At 33.6% G+C, this 17,391-nt stretch overlaps 1 protein-coding gene across 2 annotated transcripts in view; it reads right to left on the bottom strand.

Moving 5' to 3' along the window:
• Nucleotides 1-4,560: 4,560 nt before the first annotated feature.
• LOC124949049 (hemicentin-1) overlaps nucleotides 4,561-17,391 on the bottom strand; it is a 96,795-nt gene continuing 83,964 nt past the window's right edge. For both annotated transcript variants that reach the window (XM_047493553.1, XM_047493554.1), the window contains exons 9-12: nucleotides 16,824-17,190; nucleotides 7,876-8,124; nucleotides 6,203-6,483; nucleotides 4,561-4,825 (exon numbers count right to left, since the gene is read on the bottom strand). In XM_047493553.1, coding sequence (XP_047349509.1) covers nucleotides 4,682-4,825; nucleotides 6,203-6,483; nucleotides 7,876-8,124; nucleotides 16,824-17,190 — 1,041 coding nt within the window. In that variant the 3' untranslated portion in view covers nucleotides 4,561-4,681. The remainder of the gene's footprint in view (nucleotides 4,826-6,202; nucleotides 6,484-7,875; nucleotides 8,125-16,823; nucleotides 17,191-17,391) is intronic.

The raw sequence follows: 17,391 nt of genomic DNA, 5'->3' as shown, positions 1-17,391 counted from the left end.
TCACGTTCGAGCTTAGTTGGAGGAAGAAAGAATCCTCCCGAATACTTTTAATTAGCATCGTCTCGTATTCTACGAGACGGTGAGACTGTTTCTCTTATCAAGTCGATTTAGTTTCGACGAGTAATGTTCACACCGATTCGCTTAAACGATTTTGGTTGTTTATTCGACCTCAATACGATGGACTTTTCGAAAGTAGGAACGAGGTCAAGTAACCTGCAAAACGACACGTTTCGCGAAATTACCTTTTGCGGATTCGTCCATGGAAAATGATTTTCCACGAGGCTAAGGTCTGATCGAGAACGTGGTTCGATCGGTCCTTGCGGTTACAGAGGGAATAATGGTTATGGTAGGAATTAAAGTGGTCGTTATCGGAAAAGCTATGCGTCTTACTCGTGCGTTCGTTCACAAGGAATAATCGTTCGCGACGAACAATCGCAGTGAAGCCAACGGATCGTTCAAATTATTAGTCCATTCGATTAGAGATTCTGAACAAAGCGTACGAGGCTAATTGAAATTCGTTGAATTATGCGTTAGAATGCATAAAAGAAAAATCTAATACCTTTGAAAGCGAATTCTCTCAGTTACTCTCACGATTCACTTTGACTATACCGATGCATATTAATGAAAAATCCTTTCTTAATGACACCTTCATATAACTTTGAAAGTCGAAATATTTATGCTTTTTAGGATCTTCTTTGATAAATATGAAAATTACAAGTATCTTTTACGAACTCCTGATATATATTAGATATGCTCGTATTAAGTATACGTCATGGATACGCTTAATTTCCATTCAAACGATATCTTCTTATCAAAAAAAAGAAAAGATAACGATAAAGACGGAAGTAATTCAATTCGATTATTTTTAATTGCTTTGATGTTGACAAACGTAAATACCTAAAAAGCATCATTTTGACGTAATGAAACGTAATTTAATTGTAACACAGAAATTCTTATTATAACATATCATACAGTTTAGTATTTATTACGTGTCAAAATATTACCTGTAAATTATAAACTGTAATAATAATTTTTCACGAACATTACGAAAGTAATACCTACATCCTTTGTAAAAATATCGTCGGAAAGTTGAAAAAAAAAAAATATTACGTATCTAATTGATAAATATCATACGAATAAAGAAACAGAAATTGTAATTTTTTTGTAATCAATATAACAACGGTGTATATTAATTATACGCTGTAGATAAAAGGGTTAGGTATAGATTCATAGAATTATTATGCATTCCATATTATTGTTTGTACGTAATTAAATATAGCCTATTGATAGTTCACAAAGGTATACATTGCTTTGGCGAAATCGAAAGGAAGGAAGAGGAGGAGGAGGAAGAGGAGGAGGAGAATAAGAGGAGAGTAGGTCGCCTTAACAGCCTTGGAGGCACGAATGGTGCTTAGAATAATAGCTTGAGCCGATCTGTCCTACCTTGTGCTATCCCATTACCCAGAGACCAGGCTCTCTCTCTCTCTCTCTCTCTCTCCCTCTCTACATATATGCAAAACGCTCTAACGTCCAGGGATTTCCAGGAAATGCTCGAATTACTGCATTTCATCCAACAGGATTCTCTGTCTATCTCATTCTCTATGCTAGTACGTTCTATAATTACATAGGATTCTAATAGGCATGCAATGATCTGTTTCAGATTCTCAGAAACAAATGTCTTTGTCAAGAGAATTTCGATCCTACGATTTCAAACAACAAATCACGTTGAGAGAGAGAGAGAGAGAGAGAGAGAGAGAGAGATCAATCGTTTTCAAATTCATCATAATATAACAAGAATATAAATATATAAAATTATATAATTTAAAAATAATCTTTCTTCATATAATTCATAAATTTGAATTATATTGAATTCTAAGAAAACTAGATATATTTAAAATCGACAAACATTTCACTTCTATTTAAAAATTATTAATAATATTTCTACATTAACTAATATTTTGAAATAAATCTATTCAATTCGAAATATATTTATATTAAAACATTTTATTTAATTAATCCTGATACAAAAGGTACAATAAATTAAATTTACTTTTAAAAATTCATTTAAAAAATCACTTTCATTACTATCTATTTACTTTCTTTCACCAATTAACGATCTAATTATTATTACTTTTGGAATTAATTAATCAACAAAAAGAAATTATTCTTCGATAAAAATCATATACATATCCTTAGCCTTATTCAAATACAATCATTATTAATATATAATAATAATAATAATAATAATAATAATAATAATAATAATAATAATAATAATAATAATAATAAAAGAGATACAATATCATTGTTCACTTACCTTTTTTGAGATCCTCTTCGAAAGCAATCCAGTGATTATTCTTACTTCAATACGCAATGCTTTTTTAACTCGAGGAAAAAAAAAAGTGCTCTCTCGATGCTGAGATATAAAATCCGTCATCGTGTTTTATTTATCTTAAGAAGAAAGAAAAAGAAAAGAAAAGAACAAAAAAAAAAAGAAAAAACAGAAAAAAGAACAAAAAACAAAAAAGAAAAAAGAAAAGCTAGCGTTTCGTTTCGTTCGTAGAAATATCCAGACTACTAATATCTATACGAGGACGGATGGCGACGTAGTACAAACAGGGAACAATGAAATCTCTCTTTCGGGGACGGTATAGAGAGGGTGGATGTGGAACCCTCTACTGGAAGAGGAGGTAAATGGACGGTGGAAGTGCACGTTCTAACAATAAGAGGAAATTCGAGTCACGCGCACGAGAAATTTCACCGACTCGTTTCGTTGAGTTCCTTTATACCTTAATAGAGAGAGAGAGAGAGAGAGAGAGAGAGAGAGAGAAAGAGAGAGAAAGGGAGAGGGAAGATGAGAGGCAGCGTTTGAGGGTGTTAGGGGGTAATGTAGTGATGGAAAAGGGCGTGGGAGGGAAAGGAATCGAACAATTTTAGGATACTACAACAAGATCGTTTATGTTCTTTTTCTTTTTCTTTTTTTTTTTTTCTTTTTTTTTTTCCTCTCTTTTTCTATAAAACAGATGAAACGTATTTCTCTTTATTTTCTTACGTCATTGAATTTTGTTCAATAATGTTATACGATCGGACGTTTCACGGCTCGTTTGTTGAATTAATTAATTAATTAATTATTTATTTACTCATTCATTCGTTTATTCATTTATTTATTTAATTCTTTTTCTTTATTTTCTTTCTGTTTTTTTTTTTTTTTTTTTTCAATTATGTTTATCGAATGAAATTCGGACATTATTTTGACTACTCTCTACAGGTGTCCCAGGCTCGGCGCCTATTTACAATAGATTCCTTTGTACAAAAACTAATCTCATATAAACAGTAAAACGTACGCGTCAGCACGAACGCGCGCACGTGGCAGCGTCGATGAACGGGAACGAAAACATGTTAAGTCTCTGATCGTCGCCAACGACTATGCTCTTTTCGTTATTTTCTCTCTCTTTTTTCTTTTTTTTTCTCGTGCTTTTATATTATATCCTTCAGCGCCTCGATAAAGTGTATCTTGCTTGATTAGAATGATTAATAAATGGGATGAATGTATTTATTTTATTAACGAATATTTATATTTGTTTATTCTCCTTTTCTTACTTTTGTGTCGCGTTAGCAGTCTTTCATAGTTCGTGTTCTTGTAAGAAATATCCTCAAAATATATTTATGTATATATAATATATATATATATATTTATATAATATACTTATATAATATATATATATATGTACGTTTTATGTGTATGTATGTGTATGTGTGTGTATATATATATTTATATATACATACTTCTCAATCGAAACTTGTATTTATTGTTTTTCTTCTTTTTTTTTACTCGATCTACAATATTGTTATCGATGAAACATGAAATAACGAAAATGTTATAGCCGAAGAATATTGTACGTCTTTGAGAACACAGAGAAAATGAATCGCCAAAAAATTTCACTTTTATCCGAATCTCGAAGTCTGCGTTCCCGCCATGACGATTTTGAATAATATCATATTCTATTCTTCGAACGAAGTTTTGTACAATCAACGTTTTAATGAAAATCCCATGAACTCGTTGAAAATGATGATCAACGTAAATTACGAAATGTCAAGAGGATTTTTTTGTCCTTGGTTTCTTCTTCTTCTTCTCTTTCTCTTTCTCTCTCTTTCTCTCCCTCTCTCTCTCCCTCTCTCTCTCTCTCCCCCTCTTTCTCTTTCTCTTCTTCTTATCTTTTTACGTGTTTATCCGTCTATCTCTTTCTCTTTCTTTTACCCTTCGTCTAACTTACATATTAATTGTATACGGTGGATCACATAAATATTTGGCACTTTTTAAAATTGAATCACTTGTTCTAAATCGAAAGTTAAATCTTCTCTAAATTATAAAGAACTAATGTAGATATTAAAATTCAATGGTCATACAATCAGAATGTGATAATGTTAAATTAATTTTATTAAATTCATGATGAACGATTAAAAATTCAGAATGCATTAAATCGATTTAGAAAGAGTTAATTAATTAAAAAAAAAAAAAAAAAAAAAAAAAAAAAAAAAAAAAAAAAAAAAAAATTGTCCAAACATTTCTATGATACTCCGTACACGTGGCATTACCATGAGAAGAGAAAAAGTAAACTGGGAAAAAGAAAAAAAAAAAAAAAGAAAAATGAGAATGTAAGAGAGAATGGGCACTCTCTTATTATATACAGCTCTCTTGTATTCGATTTGAGCGCGTCACCACTTCTGGCTGATGAAATTTCCCCTGAGCAGAAATTGACGAAGAGACCGGCCTCTGCGGCATCGACGATAAACATTTGCTCGCCCTTTGAAGGCTGTAATACACCTGAAAGCAACGCGAATGATATTTTTCCTTCGTCGTTGTCGTCTTCGTCGTCGTCATCGTCATCGTCGTCTTTCCTATCTCGTCTTAACAAAGGCTTGCCTCGTGAAATGACGCGGAACGAGAAAGAAGCGAGCTTTCGTAATCAACGAATCGTCTTTTTTACCACATCGTGCTTGCGGACTAAGAAGAATACGATACATGCATCGATCTACAAGCTTTTTATAAAGAAAGATTTTAATGAACTTCACTAAAATCGATATATAATTTGTCGATAATGAAAATCAAAATGAGCGAATTAAAATAAAGAAGAAAGATAGAAGAAAAAAAAAAAAAAGAAGATAGAACTAAAGTCAAATTAAAAAGTAATATATAAAGCGAAAGACTTTAAGGAGATAGTCTAAACAAAGCGTATATATAAAATTATAATTAACATTGAATTAAACGATCAGATATTAAACACAATCATATGTTATAGATATAATACGTACGATTAAAGTGAGATATCTTTCGGAATAATTCCAATCGGTCGAAGATACTATTTCGATATTAAAATTATTTGAAATCACCGAAGGCAATCACCTTCGGGGTAGATACAAAAGTCGGCTTTCAGAAGAGTTACGCGCATCGGGACTGGCCTCCTCGAATTATCGAGAAAACTTCAAGGCAATTAAACTTACGAAGGCACAGATAACCCAAGGCTCCGCTAAACCGGAAAAGTTAAAGTGGAAGACTGCCGCATATTAAAGCGAGTGAACTCACCCTCTCGCAACCCCTCACCACTCTTATTCCCAGACTTTTACCTCTATCCCTTCCTTCTCGTTTTACCTTCATCGTCTTCCACTGAAACTCCAAATCTTTAAAAGAAGCTCATTCGTTTAGTCAAGGACACTTAAAGTACTATCGTACGCTACTCGAGCAGTTAAAAGAACGAAGAAAATAGATTGAAAATTACACTATCCATAAATTTTAACCCTAAATTCTAACCTTTTAAAGTGTTTCAATATTATCTTGCCGAAAAATTTACTCATACCTTCGTTTATTTTATTTTGGAAGTTCATATAATCTTACTATAATCGCACGTATAGTATATAAGTATATCCATATAATTAATAAACATATCTTTATATTAATATTTAAATTTCTAAAAGTATATATATATATATATATAGACTAATTGTAAGTTAGATATAATATATTACAAAAAAGAAAAAAGGATTTTTTTCTTATAATCAAAGAAATCGGATGAGTAATCGGGTTGATATTAGCCATGCATGATCAAATAGCAAAAGTTATTAATCAAGGCGTCATATTATGAAAAACAAAAAAGATAAGAAAAAAGCTATATGAAAAAGATCAAAAAAGAGGATTATCACTCACATTTTGGTTATTACGTTGATTATAGGCGTCCATCGCCATTTGCTTGAAGTCCGCCATGGTTGGCTGATGGCCATAAATTGTCTGATGGGTGACATGATTTTGCGGATAGTTAATGGCAGGTGTTGAAAGGCAATCGGCGAGTACAGGATCCGATGGTAGATCCAAACTGTGCTGAACGATTGGTCTTTTCTCAGGCGAAATTGCTTCATCCGTGACTCGATCCTTTTTTCTTCGTTGAGGTGGTGTCTTGTAGACGGGTGTATACGTTAAAGGTCTTCTTTCTACGAACAGATTTTAGGAAGCCATGTTAAGCCATGCTAAGTCAATTAGATCGATTAAATCAAGACGAAAAGATTAAGCTTCTCTTTCTTATCTCTTTTAGCTTTTCTTTTTCTTTATATATATATATATATATATATATATATATATATATATATATATATATATATATATATATATATATATATATATATATATATATATATATCGTTTCCATTATCACGGATTTTAACAGATACAAGAGTAAGCTAATCATGAAAATAAGAGAGAAAAAGAGAGAGAGAGAAAGAGAGAGAGAGAGAGAGAGAGAGAGAGAGAGAGAGAGAGACCATAAGAAATTAGATGGTCTTTCTTTGGTAAGATAGAAAATGACCAATTTATATTTTAATTCTTGATTATAAAGAATAGGAGATTAATGAACAGGCTTGTTTCAACGAGTTATGAATCATTGTCTTTATCAAGAACGTAAAATTGAAGATTCTTCGCTTTGTTTAAAATATATGTATATATATCTTTTCTTATTCTTTTAACTGCTTTAATATTCGAGAGTGTTCAGGAATTAAGTGTGCTACGATAAAAGATTTAAAAGAATTCCTACGCAGTTCTTTGGTAAAGCTGAAAGGTCTTACTCGCTGATAAAGTAACGGTATTCCAAGGTAAAGCTCTTCGACTTTAAGCCAAGCAGTACTGTACTTAAAATCAATTTAATATTTAACACGTGTACTATCAGCCACTTCTATGGATCATGTATTTTTTTTACCATTCAAGGGACCCTTGAAACTTTTTTAAAATACGTACCTATTCCTATAGAAATATTCGAATGTCTTGTTATTAGAGTTATGATGATATTCAACGAATGATGAAATACTGATTGAAAGAAATACTGATTGAAAGGAACGAAATTGTTTTATTAAATAATTTTTCGAAAGATTAAATAAAAATTTAATAAAAATATGTTTATATTTCGCGATCATGAAAATTATTCGCTCGCAGTAACATTTGATAAAAGTAAAAATAATCAATTCCGTTCGAAGTTCTACATGCGTGAAATTTTTTAAATGCGTTTGACTGTACTGTGCGAAAACTTTTATGATTCTTTTATGAATCAAGTAATTATGTAAAATTAGAAATAAGAACATAATACCAGAGTGTAAAGGAGGTTAACTTCTAGTTTGGCTACTTGAGATAATTTAGTTTGTAAGTTAATCTTCGATAAGTATTATTAGCCTTTATAATTGTACTTGTAATTCGGCGATACTTTATCGGTTAAATTTCAAATATTAGTTCTCTCTTTTTTTTTTTTTTTTTTTTTTTTTTTTGAAGTTTGTATAATAAGTATCGAAGGGAAAGTGATCGAAAGGCAAAGGTGAAAAAAAGTTAGGTCGTTCCCTCACCGTATTCGTTCGGTATGATGTCCGGATCGATGTCATCGACCGCCTGCTTGGTCTGAGGGTGCACTGGGGTGGTTGCACCTGCATTAGGTGGCTCGCACACGATCGGAGCGTGCTTTGGACTTCCGGCACGGCCGTTCGAATGCTTCCGGTAGAGCGCCGCCAGGATACCAGCTACGGCCAGGGCCAAAAGGGTCGCCGTAGCTGCCAGACCCAGTAGCAATGGACTCAGCATCGATGCATCCGTGTTGCCTGTCGCAACAGCAACGTAAAATACTCGATCAACCGGAATTTGTATCGATCTTCTTGCTACCCTTCCACTTTTATCTCTATAAACCATCCCTATCCTTTCATTTCTCTCTTCTCCTCTTTCTCTCTCTCTCTCTCTCTCTCTCTCACTCTCTCTCTCTCTTTCTTTCTTCCACAGATTATTCCATTTAACTTACTCTTGTAAAATATATTAGCCCGATCATACGAAAGAATGTTTAAAAATAAATCGCATAATTCGTATTCGTAAAAAGGAAAATATTTTTGTTTTGAATGATTTAATATCCATTATATATATTTAAAAATATTATTAAATTTTATTATTATAAATTATCATGTAAGAATATCATGGTAATTTTTGAAAAGATAATATTATATAAAAGCTATTGATGATTGACATTATTTATCAGATGTATTTTATACTTTGTAAGTGATAAGTTCGACGATTAGTCTGTCAAGAAATTGGCGGTGTCCTTATTACGATACTGGATCATATCTTATTCCTTTTCTTTTTTTCCTTTTCTTTTTCTTTTTTTTTCTTTCTTTATCTTTCTTTTTCTTTTTTCCTTTTTCTTTCTTCTCACGTCGAACTTCCCGGAGCTTCTCGCTTTTGGTTCCTGTGCTTTAAAGTTCGATCTCTCTTTGTTCACGGAAACGAAAGCACACAGATGAAAGATATCCTACAACTTCCCTATTATTGACATGCGACGGTGTGTAATACAAAGAGAGTCTGCTGCTGAATGATAGATCTAAAAGCGATCATTGCAGTGAATACACGCTGAGTCATGTATATAAGCTGACTCTATTCCTTTTTCTCTTTCTCTTTCTCTTTCTCTATCTTTATCTCTATCTATCTATCTATCTATCTATCTATCTATCTATCTATCTTCTTCATTCTTCCTTTGAATAATACTTGAAAACTTTTGAGTTCGATTTGAAATGCAAAATTCTCTTTTCCCGATAATAATGCTTTAACTATTCGGGTAAATGGATATTTCAAAGGAATAATTTTGGAATCGTATTTCAAATTTTTTTAATATGCTATTCATATAATATACGGCTGGACACGAATCATCGATCTTTTTGATTTTAAAAGAATTATATACTTTTACTATTCATTTATGAGAGAGAGAGAGAGAGAGAGAGAGAGAGAGAGAGAGAGAGACAACCTCTATTCTTTTCTTTCCTTTTTTATTCAGTCTTAAAAATTGCTTAGTTGTGAACGGATTGAGACATAATTAAGTTTATTATTAATTTTAAGAAATTATTAATTAAAAGCAATAAAAAGATATTCTTTTAATCCGAATTTAGATTTCTTTAAATATATTTACTCTTTTTCTCTCTCTCTCTCCCTCTCTCTTGATCATTAAGAAGCAAATGCGTTTTCATTGAGGTATTACGAATATATATATATATATATATATATGTATATGGCTTTCGCATCGAGATAACGCAGAGATATGGAAGTTACATTTCTCCCTCTTTCTCTCTCTCTCTCCTTCTCTCATGTTGCACTTGTCTCACCGAAGCATGCGACAAACTCGCCCATCAATATCACCGAGGTCAGCTTAATAAGCAGGACCATAATTAACAAAGGTATGTCTATAATGGCGCTATTACCGTTCACCTGGCGTGCGTGTATAAATAGAGATGCGCGATCCTGTTACAACGTGCTATACACTATGTATTTCTACGAGCTACATTATATGTACATGTAGGACAATTTAAACGACTTAACGTCACATAATGATCTCCACAAAATTATCTTTGGAAAAAGAAAACATAGTACAGAAAAATGTTTACAATAGAATTTTCGTTGCACGGTCGTATTTTATTATTCTGTTAATATAAATAAATAAAACGTAAACAACGATTTTGTTGAAAAAAAAAAAAAGAGAGAATAAATACATATAAAGTAATATACATTTATAACAATTGAAATACATGAAACCACTACCCAGTTACTGTAAAATATCAATGTAACGGTTTTCGTTGCTGATTTTTTAGTTTTGTGCTCTATGTTATATTCACATGAAAAAGAGAATTATATGACGAAATTGAATCGATAACAAATTGTGAAAACAAAAATGCATGATCAGTCTATTGGTTATTGCGTTTGCATTTTCTAATTAATTGTACCTCAATCAGTCTAGTAGCTTCACCATTTTAAATGACACAAAATTAAATCGTATTGTATGCAATATGTATTAATGATTATTGAAGATAAATACCACGACCAATTCTTATAAACGCATATATGCAAATTTAATGATAACATTTAAGACACAAGATCGTATGAAAAAAATATTTTAAATATATCAGTTATTTATAATTACTTTAAGATCTTATATTATGATCAGTTACATAATCGTAAGTATCAGTAAAATGATTTTATAGATGTTTCAAAGAAATTTGCAATAACACTCAACCCGTTAATTCATAATTATAAGTATAATTTACAACCTACGCCGATGCTTGGCTATGGTCGAAGTTAACGACGGGCAAGAATCCAAACTCGTGAATTTGCATTAAAGGTACTTATTCGGTGACTCAGCGATAGTACTTTATACATATACCTATATATATATATATATATACACACGTCGACGTACTACATCGTCGTTTTCTACCACTAACAAAACTTGCGGAAAACGAGCCAACATGGAGAGTCCGGAGTTCGATCTTAAAAGAGAATTATGAGATTGTTTGTTTTTCTCTATCTCTCCCTCTTTCTTTCTTTCTGATCGAATATACATAACATCTTGAAAGACGTTGTTTCGTCAATTTAATATATTGAAACTTTGGTTATGCTCATATCCTATTACTAATTGAAGTTAAAACAGAAACAGAAATAATGATGCAGCAACAACGGAAATGGGCACGTGTACTGCCTCGACTATTTGCCAAATATTGACTTCGTCGTTGGCACAACGCTCAGCGATGGTAACAAACGAGAGACAGCGAGAGAGAAAGACGGAGCCAACAACTACAATACGAAACTTCACAAAAGCTGATTAATGGAGCTGCGATTATCCGACGAGCCACGCTGCAACGCGGATTTGTCTCGACAGCAATCAGAAAACATTCCGTTGCTGTTTCCTTTGGAGGCATTGTTATTCAACGCTTCTCTTTTGCGAGTACACTTAAGATACACAATGCACGTCGATCGAACACTACTTCCCTGTTCCGGTGAACAAAGATACTCAATCAACAGAGTTTTATGAAAGAGTACGATATTTCTCACATATACATTCGATGGTTTCGTGAATGTACCGTCAATTGATATTAGAAATGTTACAAATAATAACACAAAGATCCATTCAATTAATAAAGAATTATTCATAAATGAACGACGATGTGAATAGACTCATAAAATGTGAAAAAAAAAAAAATAAATAAAATGACGAAAAATAGTAAATATCCTGTAAATCAATGTCACTTCATCGTACATTTTTCACTGTACATTATGAATTTATTTTTATTCATATGAAAGCAAGCACATTCATTTCATACAAGTAAAGCATCAATGGAGAAGTTGACTGAAGGGCCTGAATAGCTTAATGGTTAAAATAAATGCTCGAAAAGCGGAAAATCCAGATTCGAGTGCCAGTCCAGATTACCCGACGGCCCAACTTTTATCATATATCCTACATTTATAAAATTGATAATCCCTATATTTCCTTTTAGTTTTCAGAAACGATAATATTTACATACGAGTGTTCCCTAGAAAAATGTTTACTTGCATTTTCGTTTGTATACATTTTAAAAAATATTATTTCTCGTTTGTAAATCATCCTTTAATAAATGAATTTGAGAGTTCCGATAATTCGTCTTTACAATTTTCGAAAAAGGTATCACAGAGCATCGAATCTTCTTCGAATTCAAGGATGATTTTACTTCGTTTCTCTATCGAAGGTTTGCCATTTTTCGGGCAAAGCAAAGCTCGCTGAAGGGGATAAAAGCATGGAGCTTGAGTCAATACGGTAAGAGATACGCCTGCCGTTCGAGTAGTTTCGATATCAAGAGAAATAGAGGAAGGAGGAGAAGTAAAAGGAAAAACTCGAGAATGGAATCGGTGTGGATACATGTACATGTAGATACATATAAATGTGTGCGAGCGAAATAGGAGGGTCTTCGCGAACGACGCGAGTACTCTTTTGCGCTTTGGAGGCGGGCGAATGGCGCGGTGTACCGCGAGGCCAGCCCGCTTTAAGGCAACCAAGCAATTCGTCCTAAATCGAAGCAATCCCGCGGAAACCCGAAACCAATTTCGAAAGAATTGCATTCTAAAACCATCCGCGTAGTAGCTCCGGGCTAAACAATCGGCCACACTGCGTTCGCTCACTTTCGACGAGAACGTATCGGCAACGAAGAGAATAGCCAAAAACGTCGAAAGACCAGACTTGTCGATGTTCATCCATTCGGTCGAACATACTCGAGGAATATCACCATTTCCTTATTCTCTTTCCTACGTATCTTATATCAGTATTCCTATCAATAAATATGATTTTTTTTTATTACATTATAAAGCAGCATTATTATATCAATTATAATTTATAATTTTATTTTTTTATATAATTATATTACAAAAGTTATATTACAAAATAGAGAATATTGTCTAATTTCTTGGTTATAACTGGCCTGTTCCTACTGAGTAAAATACATTGCAAAGAGACCGCAAATAGGCTCTACCCAGCTGTAGGTAGCTTGGTATTCGAGCAAATCAGCGCCGCGGGCTTACGCTCGTCAAATCAATATTTGCACCTCCGCGGGGACTCGCGCATACAGAGAGAGAGAGAGAGGGAGAGAGAGAGAGAGAGAGAGAGAGAGAGAGAGAGAGAGAGAAGAGAGAAAGAATGTGAGTGGAAAACAGAACAAAATTATTAGAAGAAACGCCATGTTTGACAGATCGAATGAGAAAAGAAAAAGGGGGGAGGAAAAGTCGTACTAATAATTAAGACAAACATTAATTAACGTACAACAAAGTCATTTAACAAAATTAACAATCTTCGTTGGAGACTCGAGCATTGTTTCATTTGAAATTATTATTTTAATTATTTAAATTATTATTAAAATTATCATTAAAATTAATTAAATTTTATTCTAATATTTCATTTCATTCTAACACTAATTTATATGACGGCATAGAATAAATCATTTATTCTATTAATCCAGAGTTCACTTACGATTCCATGTTACCTATTCAATTCATCGAAATTTAACATGAACATTAAAGATAACGAGGTTCAATATGAACAAACTTTCAACCATAAAATGAAGAACCAGATTCCCGTATGATCCGTTTGTACAAATACATAGAATATTCGTGTCTAAGCGACGTAAAGGAAGGAACACGCCACGTTTAGTTCACTCTCTCCGTAATCTCTTTTGCGGTATAAGATAAGAGAAGAGAAAAGAAGGTAGAAAGGAAGGAAGGAAGGAAGGAATAAAAGATGGTTTCTGCTAGCGTCGCTAGCCGAGAAGCATGGACCCGGAAAATCGTCCTTTTCGAATAGCGTATCCCGCGGTCTAGGCTTTCACGCTTGTCTACCCAGTATATTTATTATATATACGCGAGCTTTTCTTTTAGATATAAATACACTGAAAAGCATGGTGTATGGGCACCATTAATTGTCGAGACTTTTCAAACTTTCAAGAAATGAAAACGCATTTCTTTATTCTTTAACTATTTTTAACGAGGACTATCGATCAAAACGATTGATTTATATAACACATTTGTCGATTAATTCGTTACAAAGACGAAGATATCATACCACTGTTTCGTAGTATACTCTGTTGATCGTTCCTAATACGATAGAAAGTGGATATGAGATGGACATGTGCAGGTTCAGAGGAAGAGGAAGAGGAGAAGAGAGAGGGAAAGGGAGGGAGAGAGAGAGAGAGAGGGAAAAAGAGAGGGAGAGGGAAAGGAGGGGAGGGAGAGAGAGAGAGAGAAGTTGAATTAGGGATAGATGCATCGAAAGCTAGCATCGGAATGGTCGACGCACGCGTTACATTGCCAGAAGGGAAAGGGAGTAAGAGTGAGAGGGACGATGTTCGTTGATTGAGAGTAATCTGTTTTGTTAATTGCAAGGTCCGCAGAGTCCGATACCTGTGGTCGCGTTGCGCTGTGTTCAGCATTACAAGCCAGCCCTCTCCCAGGCTGGAAACTGGCGATTCCTCTTCTCTCTCTCTCTCTCTCTCTCTCTCCTGCACCCTCTCTATCTCCATTCCCTCTCCCTCACTCACCGAGTCTGCGATCCACCTCGAAACATCAGCGACCACGGTGCGAGCCTCTCGTGAGGGGGTGGTTAACCGACTAATTGCAATACCGACGCGTCTACTCTGGACTATTTGTGCAATCGCGATTATATCCGTCGTCCTTGTGTCTCACCTATCAAGCTATGTTTCCAGCAATTTCGAATGGCGTCGCGTGCCCATTGGGAAGCAAAATGTCATGTTGTTAAGTGCATATCTCTGGAAGGATTTCAAAAAGTAACTAAGGTAATCGATCGACCTCGATAAAATTTTATAGAAATCCAAGAGAATAGTTAACAGAAAAGCTTTTATAATATATACGTTTACAGTCGATACAATATGTACATATGTACGCTTATTCTTAAGGACAGATATTGTAATAGAGAAAGAGAGAGAAAAATGATTTTGTATAAAATTTATCGTATACGCGTAATCGAAACGATATCAAATTGGTCCGACATAAATTATCAAAATTTGTGAATACTTTGCGTGCTATCGATACTATTTATAGATATTCTGTTACGTGCAGATGGTTAAATCTAACTGAAATATTTCTTCCAACGCTTTCACGCTCTATGACCCTCGTAAATAAGAGTCGCACCAGTAGCAACGTCACTCACGAGAGCTTACGACGTGTTCCATGAGCTTGCAAACTGCATAGAAGCAAGCTTCTTTTTTTCTTATTTTTTTTTTTTCTTTTTTTTTACTTCCTCGTAGTTCCTTTCTTTTCATTTGTTTCTTTTGGATATATGAGCGAGATACTATTTTCAACTCGTTGCTGATTTTTTTTTTCCCTCCCTCATCAAAATCATTTTCGAATACACTTAGGAAGGAAGACGACGATTTAAAAGACTACGAGACTGGCAAACGTTCCCCGTTATATTTTTATTTTTCTTCAATGTATGTTTTTAACGTCAAAGTCTTGTTATTTTCCAAAGGACAGTTCACACGGAGAATTAAAATAAAAGGAAAGGAGGGAGGGAAAAGAAAAAAGAGAGAGAATTTCTTTTACGCTCTTAAAGTTTGCAAAATTGAAATATAAAAAATTTAACGAATAATAAATGTTCTCGCGTTAAGCAACGTTTTGCAGATTAACACCTATAATACAATTCCGCTAATACTTGAATCTCTGTCGCTGGTAGCTTCTTCCTTTTTATCTTATTTATTTATTAAACGAATTAGAAGGACTATTTAACGTTCAAATCGATGCAAAAATTTTGTTTGAGAATTTTTTTCTTTTCTTTTACATCCATTTTTAAATTGCAAGGGACTAGAATAGTGGTATCCTTAAATCTCTTCTGTCGATTCTGTTCGGATGGTAACATCTATTTGCCCAAATCAGAAGGTGGTGTGACATACACAGCGGGACTATTCAAGTGGTTCACACTTTCGCTTTACAACATGTACCTAGACATGCACATACACTTTGTTCAACCATTTTCGAAAGCTCCCATCGTTCCAAAGACGATTCAGTTTCTCCTTTCTCTCGCTCGTACATTCACTCGCTCTGATAGTCAGGGAGTAATACAAAAATAATCACGTCGTGTAACGAGAAAAGTTCTCGCCTCCTTTCGAAATAACACGCGACTACGAAACGAGATTGTTTCTCGAGGAGTTATTAAACTTAAAACATCGTCGCGTCACGATTGTCCCGAACGTAGGATCGAAAGTTTACGGTAATGGATTCGTTTATATCATTTAATCTGTTTTATATTGAAAGGAGGTTATATATCTCTTGAATTCATTTACAAAGCCCTCTTACAATATCATGATATAATACGTATGCATACTTGATATATAATATGAAAAAAATTCCAATTACAATGAAAATTTACTTACAGAGATTTATATGTAGAAATATATACGGATAGAAGTAAAATATTTAACTCTTTGAAAGATTAATGAATTTTTCACAGATTCATATACCCGGTGTATCTTTTTTTTTTTTTTTAAATGGTATAGTTAAATATCTTCGCTATACTACTTGTTTTTATAAACAAATGTTTCAAATAAAAGTAATTAAGTTTCTTTCTGACGGAGAAAAGAGAGTAATGTAATATTTATTATAGTCTATTTCATAGAGTGAATTGTTTTCAAAGAAATTGATTCAGGAAGTCACAAAGAATTTTTTCAAATGAAAATCGATAATTTTAAATCGACAAAAAGTTGTAGAAAATATCAATACGAATCAAACGAGTATCTACAATGTACAATTTCGTCGAGTTATGATGCCTATACTTGATACTTTATCAAATGAAATATAAGAAAAGTTCATTGCGTTACTTTTTTTTTTTTCTTTTTTTTTCTTTTTTTTTTTTTTTTTTAAACTAATCAAATATTAAAAAACGAATCATCTACATTTTAAATATAATAGAATGACCATTATAGTGTTGATACCGATGAAAATAAGATTAAAAAATATTTACCAGTTTTATACATGGCGACGCCCTTAAGCGTGACAGGCTCCAATATGGTGGAATCGCTTCTACCTTTGGCGTTAATAGCGTAGAGATAGAGACGGTAACTTTTGCCGGTCGTGAGGCCAGTGACCTCAAAGATGGCTCCATTCGGATTGGCCGGTACTGTTTTGTTCAATAGAATCGAAACTCCATCCTCTTCGGCTACAACCTCTAATTGATAGCTATGGATAGGTAGGCCTCCGTCGTAACCATCTAAGCAACGTACGATCAGACCGGTTCCTGATTTCGTGCCAAGCTCCTCTACGTCCGAGGGTGCTGACAGTTCCGTAGTAGTGCAGTTGTGTAAAGGGTAGGGACGACCAGCCGCTATCACCTGAAGACAATTGTCCATAGGTCAGATCGATTCACCTCGATCTACGGGTATATACTATAGAGCTTTTGAAAGCTCTAATGTAGTTAAAGCTATAGCTTCGATATGTGATCTTGAATTTGATCTTGATATTGAAAAATAATAGGGTATTTAAATATATTGAGCCACAGTAAATACTTTTTATACTATTTAGAAAATATTTAC

This window comes from Vespa velutina, chromosome 5, assembly GCF_912470025.1.
Source record: "Vespa velutina chromosome 5, iVesVel2.1, whole genome shotgun sequence".
Lineage (NCBI taxonomy): Eukaryota > Metazoa > Arthropoda > Insecta > Hymenoptera > Vespidae > Vespa > Vespa velutina.
Note: the sequence above shows the minus strand (reverse complement) of the source record. Positions and strands in the feature narration are given on the sequence as shown.